The sequence below is a fragment of the Spea bombifrons genome, chromosome 13 (assembly GCF_027358695.1).
Source record: "Spea bombifrons isolate aSpeBom1 chromosome 13, aSpeBom1.2.pri, whole genome shotgun sequence".
NCBI classification, from domain to species: Eukaryota; Metazoa; Chordata; class Amphibia; order Anura; family Pelobatidae; genus Spea; species Spea bombifrons.
The window spans coordinates 10,997,092-11,024,945 of record NC_071099.1 but is presented as its reverse complement, the minus strand read 5'-3'; the positions used below and the strand labels follow the sequence as shown (position 1 = coordinate 11,024,945).

The following is a 27,854-nucleotide window of genomic DNA, read 5'->3' as shown; positions in this document are numbered from 1 at the left end:
AGAAAGTAGTTATTTGAGCTGTTCGTTCTTGCAGGAAAGCCGATAGCATTTCAATTAGAGTATGCAAATGGGGCTGGTTACTCCCTGGAGGCATTTCAGCTCCGACAACAGAGCAGAAGTACCCTCTGACTACACAAATCATCGCCTCCCATATTCCCCCTCCAACTTTACAGCACAAACAACCCTCTACCTCCCTCCAGATCTACCCCGCGACTGCACAAGACAAATACCCAAGGATCGGAGGCAAAGATCATTGGGGCTGGAGATATAAGGGGCACCAGGATACTGTTTGGGGATTGGGGTTCAGCCCAGGTTGTTCCCCGAATGATACTCTCTAGCGTTTTCCTCGTTAACACAGCGGGGGCAAGCATGTTTTGTGTTGGTAACACTCCGTGAACTTGCCTTATTTTGTTAATTCTCCGAGCTGTATCTCACAGAGCCCAGGGGGGGACTAAGCGCACTAAACACCAAAGGGACGTACGATATTTTGACTCAATTTACTGATTTAATTACAGTATTTCACCATGGCGTAATTGCATTGTTTCCGTAGAGCAGCGGTAATTTCATTTAATGGCCCGTTAATCCCATGACACGCTCCCGAACACGCGGCTAAAGGTCAGCCAGATCACAGTAACCTGGTTTCATCGAGAGCCGCTGGCCATGAGCGCTTTTGGGCCAAATAAGATACTCCCAGAATGTTCTGGATAAAAAAAAAAACTCAAACGCAAAATGGATAATATTATATTGTTCCCTGAGAGGATGGTCCAAAGACATGCGTGATGCCTTTTAGTGGACCAGCATTCACCAAATGTTCGGTGTAGAAGGGATCTCTGTGGTCTTGAAAGCTCACACATGAATGGTGGTCAACTCAAATGTATCACGGCTGTCTTTGGACTAAAAGATAACTCTGGATAGGTAATAATACATTGCAGGTACGGTGGCCGGTGGTATTAATGGGAAATGAGTGGTCCTGTGACCTATTCTCTGGCGGGCAGGGTTTGGGGCAATAACCACTAAGTACAAAATACACCTCAATGGTCATTTTGTCCACTTAGTAGACTATAACCAGTTGGCGTTTTGATCAGAAACATGTGGGTGTCCTGTGAATGGGCTCCACCGTGCTCTTTATCCTCTCTGAACACGCAACACGTTCACGGCTCGACCGACAGAAACCATGGTCAGGAAAACTTAAGGTCGCTTCATCTCAAGGTCATCATCTTTGAGGGACCTGACAATGTTCTGCTCTGTGAAACCTGGAAGAAAATTCCAGTGATCTACTCTGTGGAATCTGGATTTTTCTCCGGTGATCTACTAAAAGGAATCTAGATTTTTTTTTTTCCGCAATGATCTACTTTGGGGAATCTGGCAATGTTTCCAGTGATGCAGAATCTGGATTCCAACCACAGAATCAGGAATCCTACACGGGTCTACTGAACAGAATAAAGCAACCTGGAATCTGCTGGAATCCCAAAGGCTCCATGGGGCTGGGGAGCAGATCTTGATTTACTTATAATGCATTCATCAGATTAGAGGCCGTGCATTGATATTAGAGGAAGACACTGGACACCAGAGCTTACATTCTATCACTCTCTACAACCACATGTCGTCAATGTTTGGGTTCACTGGTTCCAAGCAGCGCCCGGCCTGGTTAATGCCGGGATCCTGGTCACACCTGTGATCCATTTGCCGAAGAATCTTTGCTTTTCGCCTATTGTTTTAGTCGGTGTGCGCAGAATTACACCGAAAGTTGTCCTCTGTAGGCTGCTATGGAAACCAGAATGAACGGCTTCAGACAGCATCCTCATTAACCAGTTTAAATATACATGATGCTAGCAGCCATCACACCAGACCATTTTTCAAAGGTGCGCTGATGAGGTTTCGGGAAGCCTTTCGCTGTAGATATATCGTTTAAAGACACATTCTCATTATTCTCTGTAACAGGGCAGATCAGGTTTGGCACTTTGAAGACAAAGCACATTATTTGTTCCTTAAACTATTATTTAACCCAAAGCTACGGGGAGGTTCCTAAAGAATCCCGGTGACAGACTCGTAGCAGGCTCTCTGTCTCAGGGGGAACGCAGCCTTTCGGTTCACGCGGTGCGTTTTGCTCTGCCGGCTGCGGGTACCGGCTTTAGTTCGTATGAGCCGTAAGAAGGCACGATAAATCTGTTGCCCCCTCTTTCCTCTCCCCTGATGCCCCTCTTTCCCCCCCATGCACCTCCCCCCCATGCCCCTCTTTTCTCTCCAGATGTCCCTCTTTTCTAGGAGGTCAGAATGTTTGCTGAGTATGAGGGCATTCTCCTAAATGCCCCACTCAATTAAACAAATTCCCACCAATAGGGCACAAAGTCACATTAAAAGTATGTTAAGCCCCACCCACCAGCCACACCTCCAGCCACACCCACTAAACAAAAACTGCCCCTCTGTCCATTTGAAATGTTGTAAAGTATCACAAGATGATTTTCTTTGGTAAGGTCCATTTTTCATCAGAATTTATGCCGTGGAATATAATATAATTTTGGGGTATCGTCTCTTTATTTCCGGGTGATGCAGTGTTTTTGGAGCGGCTCCCAGCGTTGACTTTATTTTCTTGGATTTCTTCCACCCAGCACAGAAACAGTTTGTTTTTGTCCCATTGTTGTCCCATTTTGTTTAATGAACGACTCAATCAAACATGATTCGTAAAACAAAAGCAGAGCAGGGGTACGGACCGGTATTCGGCGTAAATAAAGTGTTGCTTCTCTTTGCCGTAGAATGAGTCGGTTTGGCTGGAAAGGAGCCTAAAATCAGCTGGACGGAGCGGGTGAGGGGTGACGGTGACGACGTTTCCCACTAACTGATTTTTATCCGCGAGCCGTTATAGAAATGTGACAGCGTGACCTGGCTCTCCACCCGCAGACCCGTCACGCCTCGGAAATGGGCCACGCTGGCTTCATTCAGAGCCATTTCCTACTAATTGCTTTATGAGACATAATGGAGACCTTCTCGTAGCAGGCTGGTGACCTGGTGGAGCTAATACGACGGATCACTGAGTAACAATATCCGAGCGCGGCCCCCGGCAGCACGACGTGCGCCCTTCCATAAGGCAGCCTCTGGCTACAAAAGAAGGAGCACCGGCTTCCTCAAGGGCAAGTGTAGGACATCGAGAAGAATCAGGGTGCCGGATTAAGTGGTGGTTTGGCCCACGGAGCTTGTAGGCTGAATACGTTGTATACCGGGATATTCTTCGATTATTCTGACTCCAGAGATCGTTGGGTTAATAGCGCAAATTGTTACATCACCACCGGCTGAATAGACTTTTTAAATGACTGGTTTTCTCCATTAACCATTTGTGGGCTAAAAATGCACACTTATCGGTCATCAATTAATCAATGCCACTTGGCTATGAAAATTTGGGGCAACAAGACGTTCCGACTTAAAGCTATAGTGTCGCATTTTATGGAACCACTAAATCTCTGAAGGCGCCTGCGGTACAGAGCCGGATCTCCTTGGGTTCTAATTAATGAATTTCGCTCGATATATCAGGTCAGCGCGTGGGGAACTCGTTTCTGTCATCGGCCATTTAAATGCACTTAACACGTATTTCCTCATCCCGGGGTGTTTAAAACACGCAACGCATGTAAAGCACACAGATCGACGCTCGCTCGTGTAACCGATGACCTTGGTTAGTCCATTAAACAATAATTACCTGTTTGCAGATCATTAGCTCCCAGTGATTGACCCGGTAAACAGTAATTCAGCGGCTGGTGGTCCCCCGGCCTCTTACCTGGTGAGGAAACGCACACAAACAGATCATTAGCACCATTGTAAACATGTTAATTAATGTGGAAGCCGGCTTCCCTGCGAGCTGCAACAAACACCTCTGACGTCGTCGTCATCATTATCTTAGTGTCGGTGACAGCCTGTCTGGTGTGCAGAGAGACCGCACTTTAGAGCGTTTTATAACTCATAGAGAACAGCAAAGCACTGCAGAGTGGGCTCGGGATCCAAGCTGATAACCCACACTCACTGAGTGGACTAAAGATCTGATCAGCACTGATCACCCACGCTCACCAAGTGAGTTTAGGATCTGAACACCACTGCCAACCTGCACTCACCTAGTGGGCTTTGGATCAAAACACTACTGCCAACCCCCACTCACCAAGTAGGCTTTGGATCCGAGTAGCACTGCTCTCCCACATTCATTGAGTGAGCTAAAGATCCAAACAACACTTCTACCCCACACTCACAGGATAAATGGCATACTGCTAACCAGCACTCACCAAGCGGCCAAACTCACAGTAGAGCTGAACCCGCACTTCTAATTCATGTGGACTCACCGCAGAGTGAATGCGAGACCCACAAGCAGAAGAGAGAGTGCACTCTGCATTCTACCCCCCCCCATCCACTTACACTCCAGTACTCCCGGCACTGGGGAGAGTGAAGACTGAGGAGACTGGGGGGATTAATGACGGGGGATCAAATGAGAAATGTTCCAGTTGCAATAATATAGAATGGGGAGGCAATATAGCTGCATTAACCCACAGTGTGCTAGACGAGTTCTATAACCCTCCAGCACTGCAGTGGTTAATCAGGAGTTCTCAGCTGCCCGCCTGGCTCCGCGCAGCGAAGTGAGTTGAGTGCTGTGTGATGTGGCATATTGTACAAATGTCATGCTTAATATCGCTGTTTGATGGGGATGCAGCGTACGCCGTCTCATCGGCTGCGACACGGGAGCGGGGCCGGATCCTGCCACCTGCCAGCGACGATTTCTCAGACGCCAAAAGCTGCCACGGCTTCTTCCAAGACAACATTAATTATTCCACGCGCGGAAAAGGCTTCGGGACGCATCATGACCGACGGCCGCGTACTCTGCGCTGTGTAACGGCAGGCGGAGGGGTCCAGCCGCTCCGCGGTATTGCCCCAAACCCCCATTTCCAGCCTCAACCTAGAAAAGAAGCCGCTAACGACCTTCTGTCCCCCACTCGAGAAACTTGTATCTCTCTAATGAGCGTCACTCGGCCGCTCGACGCTCCCTCGCCTAAAGCACAAAGACCCTTCCCCTCCCACAGAAATACATTTTTGGGACCAAAACCCGCAAAAACATCAACTGTCCTAAATTTAGGTGTTCATGTCCATTGAGAATATTAATGTTCCCGAAATAAAAACACTTATTTATATATATAACGTTTTCGCAGACATAGAGCTCTATACTAATATTCTGTTAATTCGTACCGGCGTATTTCGGGGCACAAATGACACAATTCGTGGCAAACCACGGGTCGATATCTCACCTGTTTTCAAGCCCACCGAACAAAAACATCAATTTCAAAGGAAAACACTGCAATGGAACACCTTTTCCTTCTCCCAGATGTTTTTAAAACCGTAGATTGATTGCAGCTTTTATCAAACAACCCCCCCCCAAAAAAAACTATAGAATTTGGTGGCCTCAGAGAAGCTATAAGTCCCACCGCAGAAATTCTTTTCATCGTATTTATTTTGTGTGAATCTTTATATACAGACAAAAAAAAATGCCTGTACCAAATGAAATCATTTTATAAACGAGCAACAAATTACACGCTCGGCACAATGGAAAATACAATTGCACGTCGGCTTCTTGTTGTTTTTTTTTTTATTGACGACTCCGTCTCTTCAAAAGACTTGTGGATCCTTCTCTTCTGTTGTACGATTAACCCTTCCCTTCTTTGTTGCTTTTTTTTTTTTTTCTTCTTTGTGGCGCATTCCCCATCACGCCACAAATTGAAGCAACAAACTGTTGGGAAGACATTAACAAATTGATCGTATTGTGGTAATCAAAGCGGAACGGGGTTTTATAAGTGTACTGAAGTGTAGGGCTTTTAATAAATAAATAAAAACATGCCCCCCCTGCCCCCCCCAGGGTTCAATTAACGCTTTAATATAGTATTTGTGGTGGAAAAATAAATTTATTGCCCCCTCAATCGATTTTTTTCAAGGTTTCTTTTCTTGAAGGCATCTACTGCATCTTCTGTCTGGGGCTAAGGGTTGAGTTATGGTCTAAGTTGAGTTTTTTTTCGATGGCCGGGTCGGAACTTGTGTTGATAGTTATTATTATTATTATTATTATTAGCCCTCTTTTGGTTCAAAAATAGCCAAATGAAGCCCTTTTATTATTTAGATGCACCCAGCTGGGTCGTGACACCGTGTGGAAAGCAGACACATAATAAGTGAAATGTATAAACTGTGACAATGATAATTTTCATGTTGACATTATCTTTTGGAAACTATATTCTTTTGACCCAATTTTTATCTTTCTCTTTTGTTCAGAAAATACAGCATCATTGGGAAAACGACCATCATCAGAGAGAAAAACAGTATCCGCGGGAACAGAGTCGCACTTTATTACCATGGCGACAGCACCGCAGTGCTAATGGGCTGAGGAGACAGAAGAGAGATTGGGTGATTCCCCCGGTTAACGTCCCAGAAAATTCAAGAGGCCCATTTCCCGAGCACCTGGTGCGGGTAAGTGTCTGCAGGCACTTTCGGGATACGCTTCATTGTCTGAAAACCTAATGTGACGTTCGCTGCTCGGAGAACGACACGAGATGAGATCTGATATATATGTTAAAAAATTCAAAGATGTTCCCGAGAAAATCAGGGACGGACAGCCACGGGCACATCTGCCCCCCCCCATAATGCCTTAAAAACAAAAGGAGAAAGAGACAGCCTTTTGGCCGAAGAGACAGCACCCATATATCTCCTATAGATGTGAATGACAGAGAGTTCCAGACTGGGGTGACACGGGCAGAGCGTGTGCCACCGTGACCTGGAACATTTTATCCCCGGAGCTGAGTGATGGATCCGCGCTGTGCGGGTTGTAAAGTAATTGGTGTCGGATTGTGCCCTCTGGTGGGGTTTGTGGGCATTAACTGTGAATACAGCGATTAGTACACGGGTTGGAAGCACCGCTACATGTATGTATATGTATATATATGATAGATACTGCTCTGTATCGAGATACACGTTACTCCGCAAGCCAGATTCCCCGTACCATTGTATCCCTGCAATTAGTAAATACAGAGGAACATTATCCGAAGGCTTATTGCAGCATTTGTCCATCTGTCTGAATGTCTGTCTGGATCAGAAGCTGTGTTTACCGAGCAGTCTGACCAGCCGCTGGTCTATCCGAACCAATGCGATATGTGCTCTTATCTCGCTATTGAGGAGACCTTGGCCATGGCCAAGCGTTTGCGCGAGCGACATTATTTTTTATTGACGCCGTGAATCTGCGTCAGCAGGAACAGGCCGTGTCAGAAGGCTAATTTCCAGCAATTATTCTCCAGCGCTCTCCTATCGGCTGATAAACGCACTACGGGCAGTTTGTGGGCTGATCGCTTGCACGATGTCCCTCCGGAGCTGTCCGCCCGTGCTGCGGGAAGGGTTCAAACCGCCTGGTTCACAGCCCACCTGCAGCTTTTACCGTTTGATATTATTCAGCTCCGTGATTATCTGTCACCGTCCCAGTCGGGACTCATGACCCACATGTGCTCCCCTGCTGCGAGGCCGGGAAAAGCTCAATGTGAGCTGGGATTTAATCAGTGCCCACGGTGCTCTATAAATGGGTTTGATCTGAAGCCCTAGCAGGAGCTCATATCTCTCGTTCCCTCCTGAACACTTCAACCTGGACCCCTTGGGGTTAAATCTTCCAAACCAAAGGGTGACCTGAACTGATTCCTTTTTACATTGATGGCTCATTTTCTTCTGACAAACGCTCTTCTGATCATGAAAGGAACCATGGCAAAAAAACCTCTGATATTTACAATAAAGAGTCCAGAATCTGAGCATGAATTCAGAACGCAGAACATGATAGGGGTCATCCCGGCTTCGTATATTTCTTAAGCTGCCGACAGGTTGAGAACATCTCGTATTCTGTATGAAGGTTTGTAGGAACAGTCAATAAGCACAGGGGTAAGACTTGATTATGGCTCAGATCTCTTCCTCCATCAGCATCTGAGGACCCCAGCCATTCATCATGTCTCCGTGCTGCCCGGCTGCTCCACACCATGGGGGTATCCTAAAAACTGATGATGGTACAAAGTTCTAGAGCAACCTGGGCAACCAATGAAAGGGGTTTAATTAGTGGTGGCGTTCCATTGGTTTCTGTGGTGAGAAGAACTTTTTTAAAACTTTGCACCAGAGTCTAGGGTAACACATTAACTCATCAAGCTCTTCATTGAACTCTTCATTGACACTGACCTCCAAAATATGACCAGAAAATCCAATTCCAAGACTTAAATTCATGTTCTTCTACCCACCCTAACATCCCTACTGCGCCACCGTCGTAGAAGCAACATTTTTTCTTTCTAGACCTCATGATGTTATACAGTGTTTGACATCATCAGCTCAAGCCTAGCGTTCCCCTGATTGTAAGCTCCTGTGAACACATTCTGCCTTAGCGTGTGTGCTTATCGTTTGCACGTTTGCGTGTCTCTTAAAAACAGAAGAAATTAGCTGCAGTCCAACCTAGATACTTTACGTAAAGCAACAGTCCTTGGTGTTACATTGTAACGCTCGGCTTTAACATGGAAACTGCAGAGAGAGAGAGAGAGAGAGAACGAGCTTTGCGACATGAATCAGGTCCTTGATCTGTGCAAAGCCTAAAGCATTTGGTATTTTGCAATTTCCCAGAAAGCTCTCTGCTCGTTCCGTCCGTGTCTGGAGGCTGTCGCCAGCCTCCTTATTGATGGACCTTTCTCCAGGGTCTGATAGCAAAGAATCCCAGTGATTGTCCAACTTACGATTCCTCTCAGTCTTTGTGGTTTTTGTTATAGACTTTTCCCGGCTGGGGCGGTGGCGGCCGTCTCTAATCCGAGCTCCTGAGCACACAATGAAGACTGCTGTCACAGCAGAAAGACTCTCTCTCTCGCTCTCTCTGCAGTATTCATGGTTATTGTGCATCCCAGCATTGGGGGGGGGGATAAACATGTTTATTGCATGTCCTTCCTAAAAGCGGAATGTTTCAGCGATCATCTGCTCTTCGATTGAACCAGAGAGAAAAGTGGAAACCTGGACTGTCTCTCATCTCCCCGTCTCTTGTCTCCTTGCTAATCCTCTGCCTTCCTGTCAATGATCTTTTTATCCCATTAGCCCTTTTTTCCCCCCCCTCTTTTCCACTTTATGAGACCCGCGAGAAGGAGGGATCTGTAGAAGGTTTGGCAGAAGGAAGCAAAACACATTAGATGTTCCGAGCAGAAGACAAATAAAATGAAATGGCGGGGGGGGGCATCTTCTGGAGTCTAAAGGTCTAAAGGAGCCCTCAAAAATTTCTCTTCAGTTGTTCTTTGGCGGTGACGTATATAAAGCGCCCCCCCCCTACAATTCATAGGCAGTCGTCTACCAGGCTCCTAGCCCCTGCTTTGCGTACAGCCCTCGCATTCGAGACCGCTCTGTGGCCCCCCACCGGGAGCCACGTTTTCTGGCACCTTTTGTAGCCCCCACTTTCCCGTTTCGCCGTCAGAGGATGTTTTCCCTCTGAATCTTATTAATGCGGCAGGAAAATTCTGTACCTCTCTCTCGGAATGCCTGGATAACATTCAATTAGAATACATTAATATTTCAGCTTTGCCTCATTAATTTAATATCTGGAGATTTAATTTGGTCGTGAGATTCGCTGCCAGCCCGTCCACCTGTCACTCACCTCTGATCCGATCACAAATTATGGGGGGCCAGAGGTGGCAGCGAGGGGTCAGTAACCCTTTACTCTCCCACTCCCAGGAAAATGTAACATTGGTTATTCATTAGATTTACAAAATTAAGTCATTTTCCTTTAAATATAGCCAGAGCAGCATCACTGATACTCGCACAATTATAATTGTAATATTACTTAACTATATTTGCAAAAAGCAGCTGTATAAAGACTGAACGAACACTAAAATAGATAATTGACCAACTAACCAGTAATAGTTTGTTACTTGGTGAATGGTAAGCTAGTAAGATGCTTACCGGCTATAATGAATAGACGCGAGTTGGTTAACCAGTTCTTGGCTTACTAACCAATTGTCATCTGACTAACCGACAGCAACAACTGATCCAGCTAACAATTTCTGGGCTTGCTAACCCGAGCTAGACTGGCTGACTAGTCCTAAACTGGTTAATCTGCACTCAACCGGCTGCCTCATTCTCAACTTTTTAACCTGTACTCACCAGGCTAACTAGTCCTGAGCCTGTTAACCTGCACTCACCTAGCAGACTAGTTATGAGCCTGTTAACTTGTACTCATCTGGAAGACTAGTCCTGGGCTTGTTAACTTCTACTCATCTAGATGGGTAGCCCTGAGTTTGTTAACCTGCACTCACCTAGCTGACTAGTCCTGAGCCTGTTTACCTGGACTCATCTGGATAACTAGCCCTGGGCTTGTAAACCTCTACTCCCCTGGCTAACTAGTCCTGAGCCTTCTAACCAGTCAGCCCAGTCCTACCCAGTACTACCGCAGTGCATGGCAGGAGCTCCTGCTCGCTCTCCCCGCCGCTCTCTCCCCGTCAGCCTCCACTTCGCTGGGTGGAATCGGAGAGCGGTCTCTCCTCCGCCTGCCGAGACCCCGAGATCCGCCTCGCCGTCTCTTTCTCGTTTTATGGAGGCACTAAATGTTTTAAAGACGCCTTGTGCATCTGCCCCGTGTTTAATTGTCCTGTCAGCTCTCTTTGCTGATGAGCGATTATCTTGATTTGGGATTTGATGCTGGGTGGATTGTGATATTTATTTACAGGGGAAGCGTTTCCTGCGCGCACCAAATGTTGTCTTTACTGCATCTGGCGTTGTCATTTTGTAAATGTTTTTTTAGGCATAAAATTTGCTCATTTGGAAAAAAAAAGAGCTTAGCTTTCGAGTGTCGGACTAGTTATTCTAGACGTTCATTAAAACCTGCATCCTATCTCTGATTCGGAGGCTCGGTAGGGCAGATCTTGCAGAATCAACGTATCAGTGACATGTCCAGGGGCCGGTCCTGCCCGGGGCCACCATGTATTAATGACTGAAGTGGGTTTAAGGGCCGTTCCTGCCCGGGGCCACCGTGTATTAATGACTGCAGTGGGTTTAAGGGCCGGTCCTGCCTGGGGCCACCATGTATTAATGACTGAAGTGGGTTTAAGGGCCGGTCCTGCCTGGGGCCACCATGTATTAATGACTGCGGTCGGTTTAACGGCCGGTCCTGCCCGGGGCCACCATGTATTAATGACTGCTGTGGTTTTAAGGGCCGGTCCTGCCCGGGGGCCACCATGTATTAATGACTGTGGTCGGTTTATGGTCTAGTCCTGCCCGGGGCCACCGTGTACCAATAGCTGTGATGGGTTTTAGGGTCAGTCCTGCCCGGGGCCAAAATGTTATGGTAACAAAGATGTGTTTTAAGGGCCGGTCCTGCTCGAGGGCCAACATATGCTCATGACCGGTGCATGGGACTTCACTACAGCATAGATCATCATTGTGCGGTAACGTTTGCTCCATTAGCCGGCAGTATAGATTATTTTCCTGAAACTTTGATGAATCGGTAAAATCTTTTTTTTTTTTTGTTTGTAATTTTTAAACATTGAATTTTACTGACGAATTACTGCCACAGAGTCTGAACTATCAATGAAAACGGGTTAGTCTTCGCCGCGCGTGCCCGGTAATTTATTTCAGCCCTTGGGGTGGCGGGGAGACGGCTGGAAACGGCTGGAGTTGTTACGGGATCTGGAGACGTTGCTTGCGACCACCAAACATTTCCCTTTCAATGCGTTTCTGTATCATAGCAACGCTCGTCAAACCTGTCGTTACGTTACACGATACATTTATATTCTCAGAGATTGTATCGGTAAGGGAGTGATTGGCTGTTATTTGGGAGAGGGGTTTGGATCTCTGCGGATCCGCTGCCCTGAATGCCCTGGTTCTGGACAGGAAATGGTTCTTCTCTATGATGTCACCCATCGGTGCTTCAGATTGACTTCATCATCATTATTATTATTATCGGAGCTGGATTTTAATCCCCAGTCTTTTCCTGCCTCCTAACATTTCAAATGGCCTCAGAGGGGTACTTTTGGTTTAGTGGTGGGGCTGGGGGGAGGGGCTTTCCCCAGACTTTTTATGTGGCTTTGTGCCCTATTGCGGGGTATTTATGTAACTGAGTGGGGCATTTAGAAGAAGAATAATGGGTTTTAATTGATAAGGCCACTTCCTGCTGTTTCTGTACACATTACGGGGCTTTTATGGCTGTAAAACCCTGCGATATCCTCATACCCAGCAAACATTCTTACCTCCTAGAAAAGAGGGACATCGGGGGGAGAGAAGTGGGGAGGAAGATCAGGGACCTGGACGGGATAATACTATTATTATTATATATTATATAATATTATTATTATATACATTTTTTATTATTTATTTTTGTATCATGTATTTGTAAAGATGGCAATAATGTTGCAATGATTGATTACACAAACAGAAATCACTGCAGAATCATGCAAAATAAGTCATTTTCAGGGGCTCTATTTAGTTACCCTTTGCCCTCCAGCATTGAGGGGGTTAATTATTTACTGTAATCATCCAGAGGGGTAGCTGGCCAGCACCCCCCCCCCCATTGAGGCTGCAGGGCTATTAACGTCCACTCTGCCTGTCAGCCGGGGCCAGGAATCAGAAACCATGACAGAAAGATTATAACGCCGAGCCGACTGCAGAAATCACAGACAGAAGGGCCGAAACCGCAAGACATTCCACTTCGCGCACAAATAAGTGACAGAACGGCGAGGACCAGCTCGACGCTCGAGCACCATATGGTTCAACTTCAGCAAACTCGTCGCTGACGGGGTGCGGGTTCACGCACAGAATATCGCGCTTACACTCACCATCGGGGCTGCAGATATATTTTAGGTTTCGGGCTGCTTAGCAACCCTCGCTTTTACGTGGTCGCCTCGCTGGCGTGTTAAGGGAATGATGGGCCGGAGGGTTCTCGGGACACGTTCCTCCGCATTGCCCCCCGCCTCGTAATGAAGTTACCACAAAGATACAAAATAACTGCCAATTATCCGACAGCACAGATATTCAAAGGCTCTGGTTGCGTCTTTATCGCAGCAACGTGACTTTTAGGAATTAGTACATTTTCCTAATCACACGCGAATCCGCAGGTGATTTGGAAGCCTCAGTGCTTTGGTTTCCGTAGCCCCTTCATGCCCCAGGGGGCGCTCTTGTCACCTGCACATGCCCAGTGGATGTGGTTCGGCGGCGCCAGCACCCCATATACAGTTAGTATGGTGAAACCTGATGTATAATAAAGAACAGAGGCCAGGCCGGTGCGGCTTAGTGTGTTGGGAGTCTCCTGTCGCATCTGAGGTCAGACAGTGTGCTCTTCTTCCATGGTTGGAGTCTAGATCTTTAGAATCTCCAGAATTAGCAGTTCTGCATTCAGTAAACCAGGCTGACATGTTTAATAACATATAGGAGGGTGAATTAAAAGTGCCCAGGGGTGCAAACAGTGTAATTACTTCTCTCATTGCTTCCCTGCTCGATAGTAGGTTGCGGAACGCCTCGTTAGCCCCGGAGGCGTTACAATGTAACATCATGGATCTTATGAAATGATGAGCAGATCCCGCTGACAGAAATTCCTATAAATATTTGACGTGAAGACAAAAAAGAAGCGTCCTTTTGTTCCCGACGAGCAGGGATTCTAGAGCAGATATTTGAGACGCTGGCAATTGCCTCATAGAATGAGTTGATGAAGTTGATACAAAGAGAGAGTAGTGAGACATTCACAGGTTACTCGTAAAAGAATCGTATCTGTTTCCGAATGAAGAATTCATTCATTCATTCGCTCCGGCTTCTCGTCTTTTAAAGCTGGATACAATTTGGGTTCCTGTCTTTCTATTTTTCCATTAAAGGAACCTTTAATTCCGTACGGTAATTGCCTATTTGATCAGACAAAAGGTGTTGTGAATGCAAGTCATTTCAGCTTTGCGATTAGCACGTCTGCAGCTGCCTGGTTGTCTAAGAGCAAAAGAAACAGCAGAGAATATTTCATTACGAGGAGTGGGGAGAGTAGAGAATGACTGGGGAGGACTTACAGGGAGTCCTTCTTTGTGCCGAAAGAGCCTCAGTGGGGTTTTAGACCTCATCCCAGCCACTGATGCCCCCAAGAAATGAAGTTTTTGGCAGGGGGGGTGGTTTTGCCACCGCAGACTTGGCTAATAACCCCAGCCTGGGAGACAATATCCCGTTGATCTCAATTACCGGACTGGCGGATGTACTGATTCAGGTGGTGGTTTTGACACGTTAATCACCTTAGAGGGAACAAAATTCCCTGCATGATGAGTGGAAACTGAATGATTCCATCCAGGCAAATTATCGTATCATCTCCTGCTGGAAAGCGGTCCACGGCTTGTGTCACAGAGACGGATCGCGCAGGTCTGTGGTTCCCTTACATCGAGAGCCATCTTGGAACCATCACCAATCCATAATAAAGCGGAATTAGCTGCTGGTACTTTTTATCCATCACGATAAACGCCTTCTAACAGCAGCGATGCTCTCCAGACCTGGCTGCTCGTGGTATTATCGGTATCATAATGTAGCCGCTAGCTTGGAGAACTGGCAGGATATCCTGGGATGTAACTGGAATGCATTGGCATATTCATTAATCTTCCCATACCCAGCCTTATGGGATCATAACAGGACAGAGATTCAAACACAGAACCTGCTGGCGGACCGGCCCCATTCGGCCCATCTAGTCCCGCTGTAAAGACTCGAACCATCAGTTGTTGGTCTCGTCTTAGATTCAGGAGCCGTATGTCTATCCCATGCATGTTTCATACCCTCATTGTATTACCCTCTACCACTTCTGCTGGGAGGCTGTTTTACTTACCAACCTCCCTCTCAGCAAAGAACGTCCAGGATCAGCCGCAAAAACTCAATGGGGAATGTGAGATAAAATTGAAAAATTAAGTTTTACTACAAAATGTATTGGCAGTCCCAGGATTGTCATATATTAAAGTAGAATATTAATTTTAAAACTGCAATCCCAGTGCAACAAAGTATCAGGGAATTCTCTCTGTTATCCCTGAAAGGGACAGACATGTCCGTTTCTTCCAGTGATCAATGTGTCTTCTCCTGCCGGTGCATAGCGGCGAACTGTCCTGCATTTAAATAGCTAGATTTACGGACTGTGGTCGCTAAAAATCCTCTGTCTCTGGAAGCGACTTTTTCTGCTTTATTTCAGAGCATGGAGGCGATGTGGTTACCCCTGGGAGTTTATTGTCATGATTGGGTCTAGCTGTGCCGGTTCTAGATGTTGATGCGCCGATATCGGTAGAAATGTAGCATGTTGACACGGTCACGGATGGGAAGTTTTACTCCACGCAGCAGCCAGTCCGACAGCTGTGAAGACGGTGCGGTCGGGCTGTAGGCTCACAGACACGCGGCCTCTGAGGAGCGGGCGAACGCCTTGGCCGGGAAACTCAACTGAGGAAGATGAGAAGCGGCTTGAGACACAACAGAAGAAGGAAATAAGGGATTCCCAACACGTGTCCAACAGCCTAGGAATGAAGCCCAACCCCGGCCTTGGACAAGTTGGGGACAGGAGCTTCAGCACCATGGAATTTTCAGTTCTTCGTGTCAAAAAAAAAAAAAAAAAAAATATAGAAGGCCAAGTTTTCTTAGTAAATAACATCACGTGTCCTACCCCATGGTAGACCCCTGGTAACTTCAGACGAGTTGGTAGGTGTCCGTAGTCATTATAACAGTATCCTTACTAGTTCTGAACATACAGTATTTTACATTAAACTGATAAGGTAAGAAGCAGCTTAAAGGAGGAACCCAACACGGCTTGTGCTTGGAAAGCCCTTTAAATACCGAAACGTGGCCTTTCCCAGGACAGGATCCCCGAGCGAGCTTCTCCAGGTGAAGCCTCGATAGCATCAACCAGCGGAAATATAAACTGGATGGGAAAATATTAACAAAGAATGAAATGAAATTTCCGTTATTTCTCCAAATCTGGAAATGACTCCAAAGCCGTAAGCAAAGGCTTTAGAGCAGAACATCTCCGCTCGTTATCTGTGCCCCAAAGGGGAAGGGTTAAGTGAGCATATAACCCACATAGTGTCCTCCATACCCATCTCTCTTAATAATCATGGGCTCAAGTTCTCCGGGAACTCAGTATCTAGTGAATGAGTGAAAAGTCACGTACTCTGTGACAGTTCATTCCTGCTGATAATATAAAAAGATTCTTGGAATTCTGGGTGAAAAAAAGTTACTTCCTAAAGATAGAAAAGCTGAGATTTTGTATATGTGGCAATTAATGGGGAAGTGGGAGGCTGGGAAGGAGGTCCTCTTTACGTGTGAGAACTGCCGAGGCGTCAAGTCCCAAACCTGAGCGAAGGCAGCTCTGTCCTCTCTGATGTGATCAAAGTCTGAGTTTCTCTCTCTCCTTCCCGATCTGCTCTCCGCAGGAAAGGATATTCGCTCTGCATACAGAACCCGTCATCAGCTGCCAGAGCCTTCCACGCGATGACAAGATCTGGTTCTGTCAGCAGCCGAGACGTGAAGCTTTGTGGCATTGTCTAAAAGTAGTAAATGCGGCAAAGATGGAAAGAACAAAATAGGAAGGGGAGTTAAGGGGTGGCGGGGTGAGGAAGCACGTCTCAGAGCCCAACGGGGTGCGGGAAGACATTGCAAGGCCAGTGGGGGCAGGAAGAGGTCTCGGGGCTGGTGGGGTGTGGGAAGAGGTCTCAAGGCCATCAGGGTGCAGGAAGACGTCTCAAGGCCAGCGGGGTGCAGGAAGACGTCTCAGGGCGGTTCCATGAATTATGTTCTGGGGAAATCTAATGGCCGCTGACCAGTAGTATACAAGGTATGTGCACGGATTACTCTCAGCCTCTCGGCGTGCCGCGGAATTACAATGTCTCCAGCATGGGGTTGTTTGAGACCCAAGCAAGCTGCGGAGAAATAATTCAGTTCTTAATTAATCGCTGATGCTCCATAACATTCAGGAGTCTATTTTATCCAAATTCCGGTTCACACGCATGTCACCGTAAACTGATTTTTTGGGGTTGTATTAAGCAGGATTCTGACCCTTTAGTTGTACAGCGAGCCATGTTACAGATTTGTGAGCATTCAGCGGTACTTTGCCATCTAATAGTAAAAAGGCTACATATTTCACTCTAAAAGGTAAAGGATCCGTTTCAGCGAAGGTGATTCTATAGCCAGGGCTCCTTTTTTAAATTGCATATTAAGGGGATACAAAGTTTGGCCTCCTTGATGGGTCGTTGCCCAGTCGCAGACCAGTACAAGCCAACATTCCAGGTTTGGACCCCGGTGGTAAAATATAGCGTCTGTTTTACCTCCATGGACTGTGTACAGATAAGAGGCTGGATCATTTCGAGATGATTGAGCACCACCTAGTGCCGCTCGCACAATAACGGCACTAAAACGGTCCAAGATAACGTACCAGCAAGACGCCTTACTCACCGCATCTGGAAACAAGACCTTGAACAGAAGAGAAGGCTCCTTTCATCCGTTTTAATTAGGAATAATTAATGTGGAACAAATTCGCATTAGGTTAAAATCAATCCTGTTGGAATGAGTCCCCGCTGCTTATATTTGGTGTCTTATGGAGATGCAAATTCGGAATTTATATTTACACCTCATGCAGATCTTCACCAGCGAGGCTAAAAAAATCTCGCCTATAAAACTGAAAACTTAGTATTTGGATAGTCAGTTAAATGAGAGTCGGGGGTTTGTAGGAGGGGAATGTAATCTTTTATCACCATAATATAAAATAAATCTATTCCTAATATGTGTTAAAAGAATGCTAGCATGCTTTCTGGCGAGTAGGTCCGTCCCCGAGTCAGAAGGTCCTTCCCCGAGTCAGAAGGTCCTTCTCAGAGTCTGAAGGTCCGTCCCCGAGTCTGAAGCCGGTCCCCAAGGTCACCAACCAATCAGATAGGTTTTATAGGTGATATTTATCCTTTTTTCTGTAAAAACTCCATTATTTTATAGTTAGACTCTGTTAATGTGTTTCAAAGGAATAATGCTATTTATTGGCATCTCTGTAATAGGAACCTGCCTGCTTCTCGAATGACAAATGTCTTTTATACATTGGGAGCCAGAGACGGGTCTTGATACGGCTTTAATGAGAACGTCGTTAATCTGAGTTTCTCCGGAAAGATACCGCTAGCACCTCGGCTGTTATTTAACGCTGTCACACGCGTGTCCTATACGTTCAATTACTTTCCCTGGATTGTAATAACCTGTAATCACGACCGTCCTGAGACGGATGAGTTCTCTACAGAGTGACCTTCAGGTATCAGACTCAGAAGTCCAGCACAACTCCAAAAGATATCTTCACATGGGAATGAGAAGACGGTTATCTTCTCACACGAAGAAGCAGGACTTATATAGTGAAAAAAAAATGGTGACCGGGGGCCGTGCAAGAAACTCGTTCACTATTAGTTTTAGAAAGGTCAGGTCGTTCTTTAAAAACAGACAATTCTTCCCCCCCAAAAAAAAAACTCCCCGTTCTTACGATAATTATCTTCCCCCAAGCTGTGGGTTATATCATTGTGTGTCATGGAATCCTGGAATGCCTCAGTTGGGAGGCGGATCATCAGGACATCGATATAATGAATGTAGCTAATCTTAACAATGGTGCCAATTAGCGGTGGAGAACACTTTCACGAGGAAGGTCACGTCACACCTCCTGCCGCTTGATCCTGTTATTGACAAGTTTAATGATCACTTTATTTTTTTGTCAACGTTCCCCTTTCTGTACATCAGAAAAAAGATTTTGACGGAAAACCCATTTTTTTTAATTAAATAAAATAAATGAATAATAATAATTTGGTGCCAGGTACATAGTCAGTTTCTTTGTTTCAGGTTCTGAATAAAAATGATATGCCGTTTCATAAATAAGAAGAAATGTGCCTGATTAGTTCATTCATTGATGTTAATTAGTTATCAGTTCCTGGTGAATTCGCCCGTAATGGACTCATAGAAGTGATTCTTAATTTAATCAAATGGCGGCATTTTGCCCCTCGTCGGCAGGTTACGGAATATTTTAAGAAATAAGGTGTCATTGGAACTGAACGTGTCAGACATTAAGTGAAGGAGTCTCTGTAGCTTCAAACATTTCTGCCCCTGGGTTCTTGGGCTGATTTATTACCCTATTAACCTTTTATAGTAGCAATTGCTCTGCAAGGCTTTGCTATCTGCTCCGACTCTTAAAAGGGTTACATGTATCGCAACCCGCTAAGTAAGCTGGGTCTGTAGAGCCAATATAGCAGCAAAGTACCTCTCACCCGAGGGGGCCATAAAATAAAACTGCTGCCTTTAACAGTTATTCCAGTCCGGAGAACATGGAGAAGGTGGAAGGGAGAGACTCGCTGTCCGCCTGCGCAGGTCTATTCATTGAGGGCGAGTTTTCATCCGAGCTGCAGAGCTCGGCCAACTAGGTTCGTACGCAAACTCAAGTATTTATTAATTAGATTTAATGTGCTGTTAAGTTGTGTCGGTTGCTAACATCTCAACTTTAACGCAGTTGGGTTTGGCCGTCAGTTGAGAGTCTTTAACTTATTGAGAGTTCCTTAGAAGTAATTTTGACGAGTCGGAGGACCTTTTGAACTCAACTGCCAACTCAGCTCGACTTTGCGTGAACAGATAAGTTGCTGTGGTTTCCTTTACAACACCCAAGCTGGGAGTTGAGTTGACTTGAAATCCAATTGACAGTGGAGTTTACTTTAGAGAATCTGCAAGCTGCGCCGTTGAAACCAATTTAGTAGAGGCGGCCATGGTAACCGACGATTCAGCTCGGTCTGTAGAGAATAGACCCGTCTATTGGTGGAGTCTCTGTATGGATTCCAACGTTCTAAGCTAGAACCCTGGGTACAACCAACACAAAGCGGAGATGCCATCTGCTATTGGCTACCTAACATTACAATACGCGCTTCAGCTTCTCGAACCCAAAGTGAACAGAATGCAGCATAAAAAGATAAGATGGGCAATTATGGCCAGCTATGCATTGAAGTTTTGTGATGTCATAATCCTGGATTTGTCTACAAATAAAGTTTGACAGAAAACCCTTGATTTTATTGTAACTCTGTTTCTTTCAGATCCGTTCTGATAAGGACCGGGACAGCATGATCAGATACAGTATCACGGGCGTAGGGGCAGACCAGCCACCCACGGAGATATTCAACATCGATCCCATCTCGGGCCGAATGTACGTGACCAGACCCCTGGACAGAGAGGAAAGATCTTCTTATCACGTGAGTGTATCCTTTGCATGCAGGACCCAACGTGGACCCTCACGGACAGGTCTATGTATGTAACGAGCAGACCCCATACATGAAATCAGCTCATTCATTCACGTACACACTAACAATGTGACAAAGCTGTAGACCCTTTGTTAGGGTTTTGGTTTTGGCACTCAGAGGGTTAACTGTATTTTTATTTACTTAGCTGTAAAAAATGTCGCTTTCACAAATTTTTTTAACCAAATGGGGGGCATTTTCATTCTCTCTTAACAGGTTTCTACCAGGCTTTGGGGTTAAACCCCATTTAACTCTGAGTATTTAACCTGGTCTTCTGCCTCCTAGAGGGTTAATTACCATTCGAAGGGAAACACGATTTTTAACCCTTTTTATGTTACAAGTCACCGACTCCAGAGATTTCCCTGTGCTTTTTTTTATGGACGGGCATAGCGATGGGGAGAGGGTTCAGGTAACCAGCCAGGGGCCAAAGCAAATTGCTGAGACAATCCAGCAGATGGTTCAGATCATCGGTCTCTAAATCAGATTCTTCATAGCAGAAAATGAATACAATATTATATTTTATTTGAACTACAGCAGAGATATTCCCTCAACAGTCTGCCAGGAAGGCCATGAAGATGAAGCGTGTTTTGAGCCTTTGAGTTCCCGTGTTAGACAGAGATGCACATATGGCCAGACGTTCACACACTCCGGAGGTGATTGTGAGGAATATTCATAGCATCGTCGAACCAACAAAAGCCCATTACAAAGGCTGGGAATCGTGCGATAAGCGCACCCGGAGGGTATGATAAATACCGCTCCTCTTACCAGCCTGCGCAGAAATTACCTGCTTCACAAACAGGGCTTTCTTTTTTTTTTCACTGGGAATCCGGAGCTGCAGTTTGTGGCTGGAAAGAAATCAAGCATGCCGCTGCGTAAATTACTGCAGAGTATTAACTGTAGAGAACTACAGCATTGGCTAACTTTCACTGCTCTTTATTATATAGTTACCCCCGATCTTCATTCTGTCATCGCAAGTCTCCTGCAGGGTACTTTCCATACCGCTGCCGACGTCACGCAAATCATTTGCCCAAATGTGCCAGTATTGGTAGAGAAGAAGTTACTGAGATCTGGATTTATCATGCAAGCCATCCATTTCTCAGTCTTTGGAGTTGGGGGCATGACCAGACACAGGTCGTGTTTGAGGAGACAGAATGGCTGCCTAGATATCGGCCATTTGTGGCCCGTGTAGGGGAGCGTGTCTTCTCCGGCATGCAGAGAACCTAAGAGAGGGATTGATTGATGTGTACATGGGAGCCCGGGTCCCCTGTGTTGGAATCGCCTCCATAAAAATCTCCTGTCTCTGCATTGCAGTAATGACTCCCTCACGCTTTCATATTTCGTTATCCGTCTTCCTCTCACAAGGACGACCTGTTTCAGCATCTGTCTCCCAGCCAGAGGTGAGAAGCGCTCCATCTTTTGGAGGTTGTCAATCAATTTAAGTCAGCAGAACATATGTTCCTCCAGCTCCCGGTCCTCTGCTTGTCTGCAGAGGATAAACACAAACAGTAATATAAGATAATAATAATACCATCAGCTTTTCTTATTTCTGATATATCAATTCATGTGTTCCCTGAGCCAAATTCTCTGCCTGGGCAGTACTCACAAAGCTGCGTTATCTATAGAACACAAGCTACACAAAGGTCACCAATTCCTTTTAACCATGACACAGCCTTTAGATCTGGCCAGATCCAGAGAACACCAGGTGGGCTGGCTTTATAGAATACCATCCACCAGTGGGACAGTCTGTTTTAAACGGGCCATGAACAGAACATCATGTAGAAATATGGCCACAGGTGGGTTGGTCTATAGAACACCAGCCATGAGCGGAACATCCTGCAGAACACCAGCCATGAGAGGAACATCCTTTAGAACACTGGCCATGAAATGAACAGCCTGTAGAACACCAGCCATGAGAGGAACATCCTTTAGAACACTGGCCATGAGATGAACAGCCTGTAAAACTCCAGCCTTGAGCGGAACGGCCTGTAGAAGACCGGCCATGAGCGGAACGCCCTCCAGAACACCAACCATGAGATGAACATCCTTTAGAACACCAGTTATGAAAGTAATGTCCTGTAGAACACCAGTCACCGGTGGGGAAGTCTGAAAAACACCAGCCATGAGCGTAAACGTCCAGTAAAACGCTTGTCGGTGGCGGGGCGGCTTGTAGAAGATTAGCCATGAGAAGAACATCCTGTAGAACACCAGTCACTAGTGGGGCAGCCTGTAGAACACCAGCCATGAGAAGAACATCCTATAGAACCGTAAACCACCAGCCACAGTTGGAATATCCTGTACGTGTAATTTACCTGCATTTGCTTTAACCCTTCAATAAAATCACAGGGGGTCCAGAACAGCCCTGATCTGCATTGCTTCAGAGCAAAGTCCCAATCCAGATCAAGAAGCCCAAAATACCTAATTTGTTCTCCCATGTGCAGCGCGCACAGCTGTTCCCTGAACCCACTCATCACTCACATGTCTTTGAAAGACCTGGTGTCGCCAAATATTCTGGTTTGTTGGGAAAACCAAAATAACACAACACCTGTCAGCTGCAGTGACTCGTTTTACTCCTAATTAACAGTTTTCCCAACAGCATAAATAGTTTCTGTAACTTTGTTAAAGCTGAATTTTCCACGTTCCAGATGTACATTGTCAGCTGGTTACTCAGACCCAGCCAAGATACTGAACCCCCATCACGCTATTCACCTTGGTTACAAAAGTATCACCTTTAAAAAGAAAAGTCACAAAATATTGTTTTTTAACCTATAAAATGGACCTTCACGTCAGGTCTTTCTCTGTTACATTGTATCACAGCACATATGCTTTTCTCTTTACCGGTTTATAGGGACCACTGATGGTGATTACAATGGACTTCAATGGGTTCATCAGAAATGATCTCCTTATTTTGGGCTAAGTCTTGTTCTAGGGTAGAGTATTGAGGGATTGCATTGCCAACAACATTAAACTTCATGTTTGGCTTAAAAATGTCCCCCCCTTATCCCCGATCTGTCCTTCATTCTCCTGTTATTCATTTCCAGCTCCGAGCTCATGCTGTTGACATGAACGGGAACAAGGTAGAGAATCCAATTGACCTGTCTATCTATGTGATTGACATGAATGACAACAGACCCGAATTCTCAACCCAGATCTTCAATGGCTCGGTGGACGAATCGTCAAAGCCAGGTAAGCGATTCATTCATACGCTGCGTGCTGGCAACATTCTAAGACTTTACAATAACCATCGGCCCTAATTGCCGATTATTAATTAAATACGTTTCAGGATATCAGAGGTTATAGGAAGTCGATAGCGAGGTTCTTTCTTGTAGATATTTTTATTTCATCATCTATAGATTTATATTATATAAAAATGGACGCATACAAAAAAAAATAACCTTATAAGGGCTGGAAGTAGATATTTAATACCAAAACGAGACCGGCTCCACCGCCGACAGGTCTTATAAATAATAAAGCGCCAGATGCCCCGTAACGAACTTGTTTTGTGATAAGTACTCCCTTTGGAATGGCCTCAGCCCTGTTCTTCAGGGAAAGACTATCTGTATCCTTTGATGAAACATGGACCATCTTGAAAGCGTATCAGAGCCACAGTTTTTCCGACAATGACTTCTCCTTGGGTTGTTTGAAGCTCTGGCTCTTTGGGAATATTGTCAGCGTCAAACAGGCAGCTCGGAGTTTTATATCAGAATTCCCCGGCGCCTGTCCAGGGCGCCTTAACCGGCAAAGTTGTACCGAGCGCACGTAGAGGCGGAATTTAACTCCGGCAAAAAAGGCATCTGCCTTGGAAAGAGCAACGCAAACCACTCAAGTGTCAGCCGGTGAGCTAATCGAATGATTAATTAATGAATCATCGGTGCGACTCTGCGCTCCAGCAGCCCTTCCGCTGAATAAATATATACGGCAATTAAAACTTCATGTTCGGGCAGAAAAATTCCTTGGCTTGGGTCACCCCCCCACCTCGTTAGTATCTCGGAAAGGGACTTCTTCTCCTTAGGGGTGTAAAATTCAGACAACTGTACTTTGTGATGTGTTTAATTATCTGTAACTTATTTGTTGTGAAATCCAGCGTAGAGCGGAGCCGCGGAGTGGAAAGTCCTATGGTTTTAATTACAGTAAAGGATTCTGGTGCAAAGCGTTGAAAGTGGTGCTGTCTCCGTAGCGACAAACACAGTTCTTCCGCCAATTGCTCCATTTTCCCTTTTTACATCAGGATTTATATAGAATTCAAAGGTCCTTCTCATAGAAGCCATTAATTGTTCACGTCTCCTTTAGGACTCACCAGCATGGGCCAAGGGTTATCAATGCCATACGAGAAGACCTTAATGAAGAAGCAGGGTGGTCGCATTATTTACACGCTAATCATGTCGGTTTAAGGTTACTGCTAGCCTAATAGATGTATTTTATTCAAAGGGTGGTCTTGTCACCTTAAAGTATGCTTAAGGCAGGCAGGACTAAGAACGCGTTTCCGTTTGGGGTAATCGGACACAAAAGGCCACCACGTTACCCGTTATGGGAATCTGTGTACCCCGGGGGATAAAGACCACCGGCGCTGAGCTTCCCTCGCCTTTCAGAACCCCAAATTAATGGCAGCCGGGCGCCGCGGTATTCCCGGAGAGAAACGATCAGCGTCTGGATTCCTCCGGCACTCAACTTGCCCCCGGGGGGGGGATAAATGCCAGCGAGAGAAGCGCAGATGGAGCTAGATACTTGAAAGTCATCTGCATACGGGGAATTTAAATCTTTAGCCTCTGTGATTTGAACAGAAAGCCAATTACGGGGCCCGAGTTCGTTTTGAAATGAAGCTGTAATTTGAGGCTTGCGAAAATAATCCTTTAAGACGCGCAGCGCCGGCGCACGGGGATCACGGGCAGTGCAGGCGTCCACAGGCGGCTCGGGCTTTGCCGTTAATACAATTAAGGAAGAGGTATTTGAACCCTCTTGCCCAACAGAGAAGGATTTAAACCTGATCGGTGATTACAAACCCCGGACTTCTATGGGCTTTAGAGAGGCCAGGTGTCGGACTTGGCTCGCGCATGCTGCACAGGTGTGATGCGCGCAGCCGTGCAGGGAGAGCATTTAGCTAATGTGCAATAAGAGGTAAACAAAATGGCTTTGGCCCCCCCAGGGGTTTGGCTTCCAGGTGGAGGGGCAGCATTTATATGATAATCTCCCCATAATTAATTCTGAAAGACAAACCACGCAGCGGAGTTTAGCGTAACATTTCCCATGTTCTCCGGCTGTAACTTTTGGCCATAAATGCTGAATATAATAGATAAAAACTGTAACAATGTATCCGTGTGAGCGCCACAATTAAACCTATGTATCAAGAGTAAAGCCGGCGCAAAATTCATAAAGTGGGACAATCGCCATGGAGACGAAATGTATCTGCCGAATATTCCAAATATATACTTTGCACCAGACTTTCTACATAATTCTAAGCGTGATAACGAAGGGATATTTTCCAGCTGCTTCATGTCATGTTTTTTTTCGCAGGTACATACGTGATGACGGTCACCGCGCATGACGCCGATGATATCAACACATCGAATGGGGTTCTAATGTACAGGATCATGGCTCAGAGTCCTCAGAGTCCTTCTCAGGATATGTTTGTGATCCATGGTCAAACCGGCATCATTAACACCGCCGCAGGAGGACTGGACCGCGAGGTGAGAGAGCTTGGGGTCGGACTCCCGTACGGTTTGGTGGAGCGCGCGGGTACGTAACGGACGTTCCAACTAAGACTCCAAGGTGCCCACAGTCCAGGCTTCACGGATCTCTATATGGAATCCCACCGGGGACTGTAGGCGCCTTGAAAACTGGTACAAATCGCAAGGCGTTCACACCTACTAGCCCACTCGCTGACACTCGTTATGTTTGGCCATTGTCTTGGTCATTTTACCCAGATTATAATTACGTCGGTTGAGATTTAATTTAAATTTTGATGGATTTACACGAATCCAAAGGTTTTGGGTCAGCCCATCCAGCACGTTTTTTTTTTATTTCATGAGGTATTCCTTTAAATTTTCTTTTTTTTTTTTCTTCTTCGCCAGATATTTTATCCCGCGCGTAGCTAATCAGCATTTGCAAATTACCTGTATAATATATGCAAAGCCCATTAGTTCATAAAATGCGTAGAAAATCTGCAGGGATTGTGTGCATTGGGCCCGAGCGCCGTAATTCCCGGCCAAGTCAAATCCAAGCGCCGCAGCAGAAACAAAACCAGGACCAAAAAAAAAAAAAAAAAGATATCTAACTCAACACTTACAAGATCTCTGCGGTCTGAACGACTTAAAAACCCAACGGAGGTTATTTATAAGGTGCAATTTTGGGGCAAAGTTTGACGGATTCAAGGGGGATGTTTGACGACACGAACATTCCATTGACCGGTTTTGTAACAGAGTCACATATTTCATTCATAAGCCTAAAAGTGGGTTACTTTAGGGCTTATGAATGAAATATGTGACTCCTGTAGCTTCGGCTCACCTACCTGCAGAGGATTTCTATAGGAAGTTATTAAGAATGTGAGATATAATCATTTATTTTTTTCCCCAAAAAAAATTTGAATTATACTAGATATTTACTCCATTTCTGTTAATTCAACGTGTCGTAGTTTTCAATGCCTTTCCCGGTCCTTTTGACATTTTATTCTAAAGTACACATCATGGCCCATAACGTGTCCCTCGGCCGGACCTTGGTTTTGTTGGAATCAGTGGCCTGTTCACGGGGAAATAACATACAGCGGGCCAGGTCCAAAGCGTTAAATACATGATGCCAGCGACACTCCAACGCCTCGCCGATGCTCGTTATCGCTGTGTATTGCAGCAGGCCGCGTCTCGTCTTGTTGATCTTCTATGCGACGCTATGGTAAAGGACTAAAAGAAGGTGATTTTCGTCAAGGTCATCCACATAATGGCTGCGGAAAGAAATACCGATGGGACGGGGGATCGTTGTACGATCCAATCACTTTATGACACCGTACGCGCGAGACTGCCAAGACAGCAGCCCACTGAAGCAGAGAGCGTTGCGGACTGTCACTCGGAACAAAGAGCCGCGCTCATTCAGCTGGGAACACGGAGCGCGTGAAAAGGAATATCTATCATTGGCAAGACCCCCAGCCGATAAACAAAGTCACTGCGTTGGAAAGATTGGATCGGCCCTTATTGATCCGAAGCTCCTCTTTGTTCGGGCGCAGGCCGATGCTCATGGCCCCTGGTCATTTAATTTCCCTCAAGGTCATTTCAGACAGTTATAGGTTTGCAGAACACTTACCAGCGCCGTCCACCGCCGTTATGGGCATCTAACAGCCAACGCGTCTCAAAAAGAAAAAAAAAACAGCCAGGCTGGGAAAATACTTAGTCCGCCCCAGCGCCGGTATTCATTCTCTTTGATTTTTCAGTTACTTCCTAAAAAGCTGAATTGTTAGATCAATTTTCTAACCCAAATCGTTAAACAGGGAGCTGTATACCTGTAGCCTATAATGGAGATATATTGAAGGAGAGATTTAGACGTTACAGTCTTGGAATTGTACCCGGCGCTGACCTCGGTGCTGGATCGCGCTGCTGGCCG

The 27,854-nt window shown here is 45.9% G+C and overlaps 1 protein-coding gene across 1 annotated transcript in view; it reads left to right on the top strand.

Moving 5' to 3' along the window:
• Positions 1 to 27,854, top strand: part of CDH4 (cadherin 4) — a 178,455-nt gene that overhangs the window by 140,213 nt on the left and 10,388 nt on the right. The window contains exons 4-7 of the mRNA XM_053452942.1: positions 6,286 to 6,480; positions 20,073 to 20,228; positions 23,312 to 23,456; positions 25,782 to 25,954. Coding sequence (XP_053308917.1) covers positions 6,286 to 6,480; positions 20,073 to 20,228; positions 23,312 to 23,456; positions 25,782 to 25,954 — 669 coding nt within the window. The remainder of the gene's footprint in view (positions 1 to 6,285; positions 6,481 to 20,072; positions 20,229 to 23,311; positions 23,457 to 25,781; positions 25,955 to 27,854) is intronic.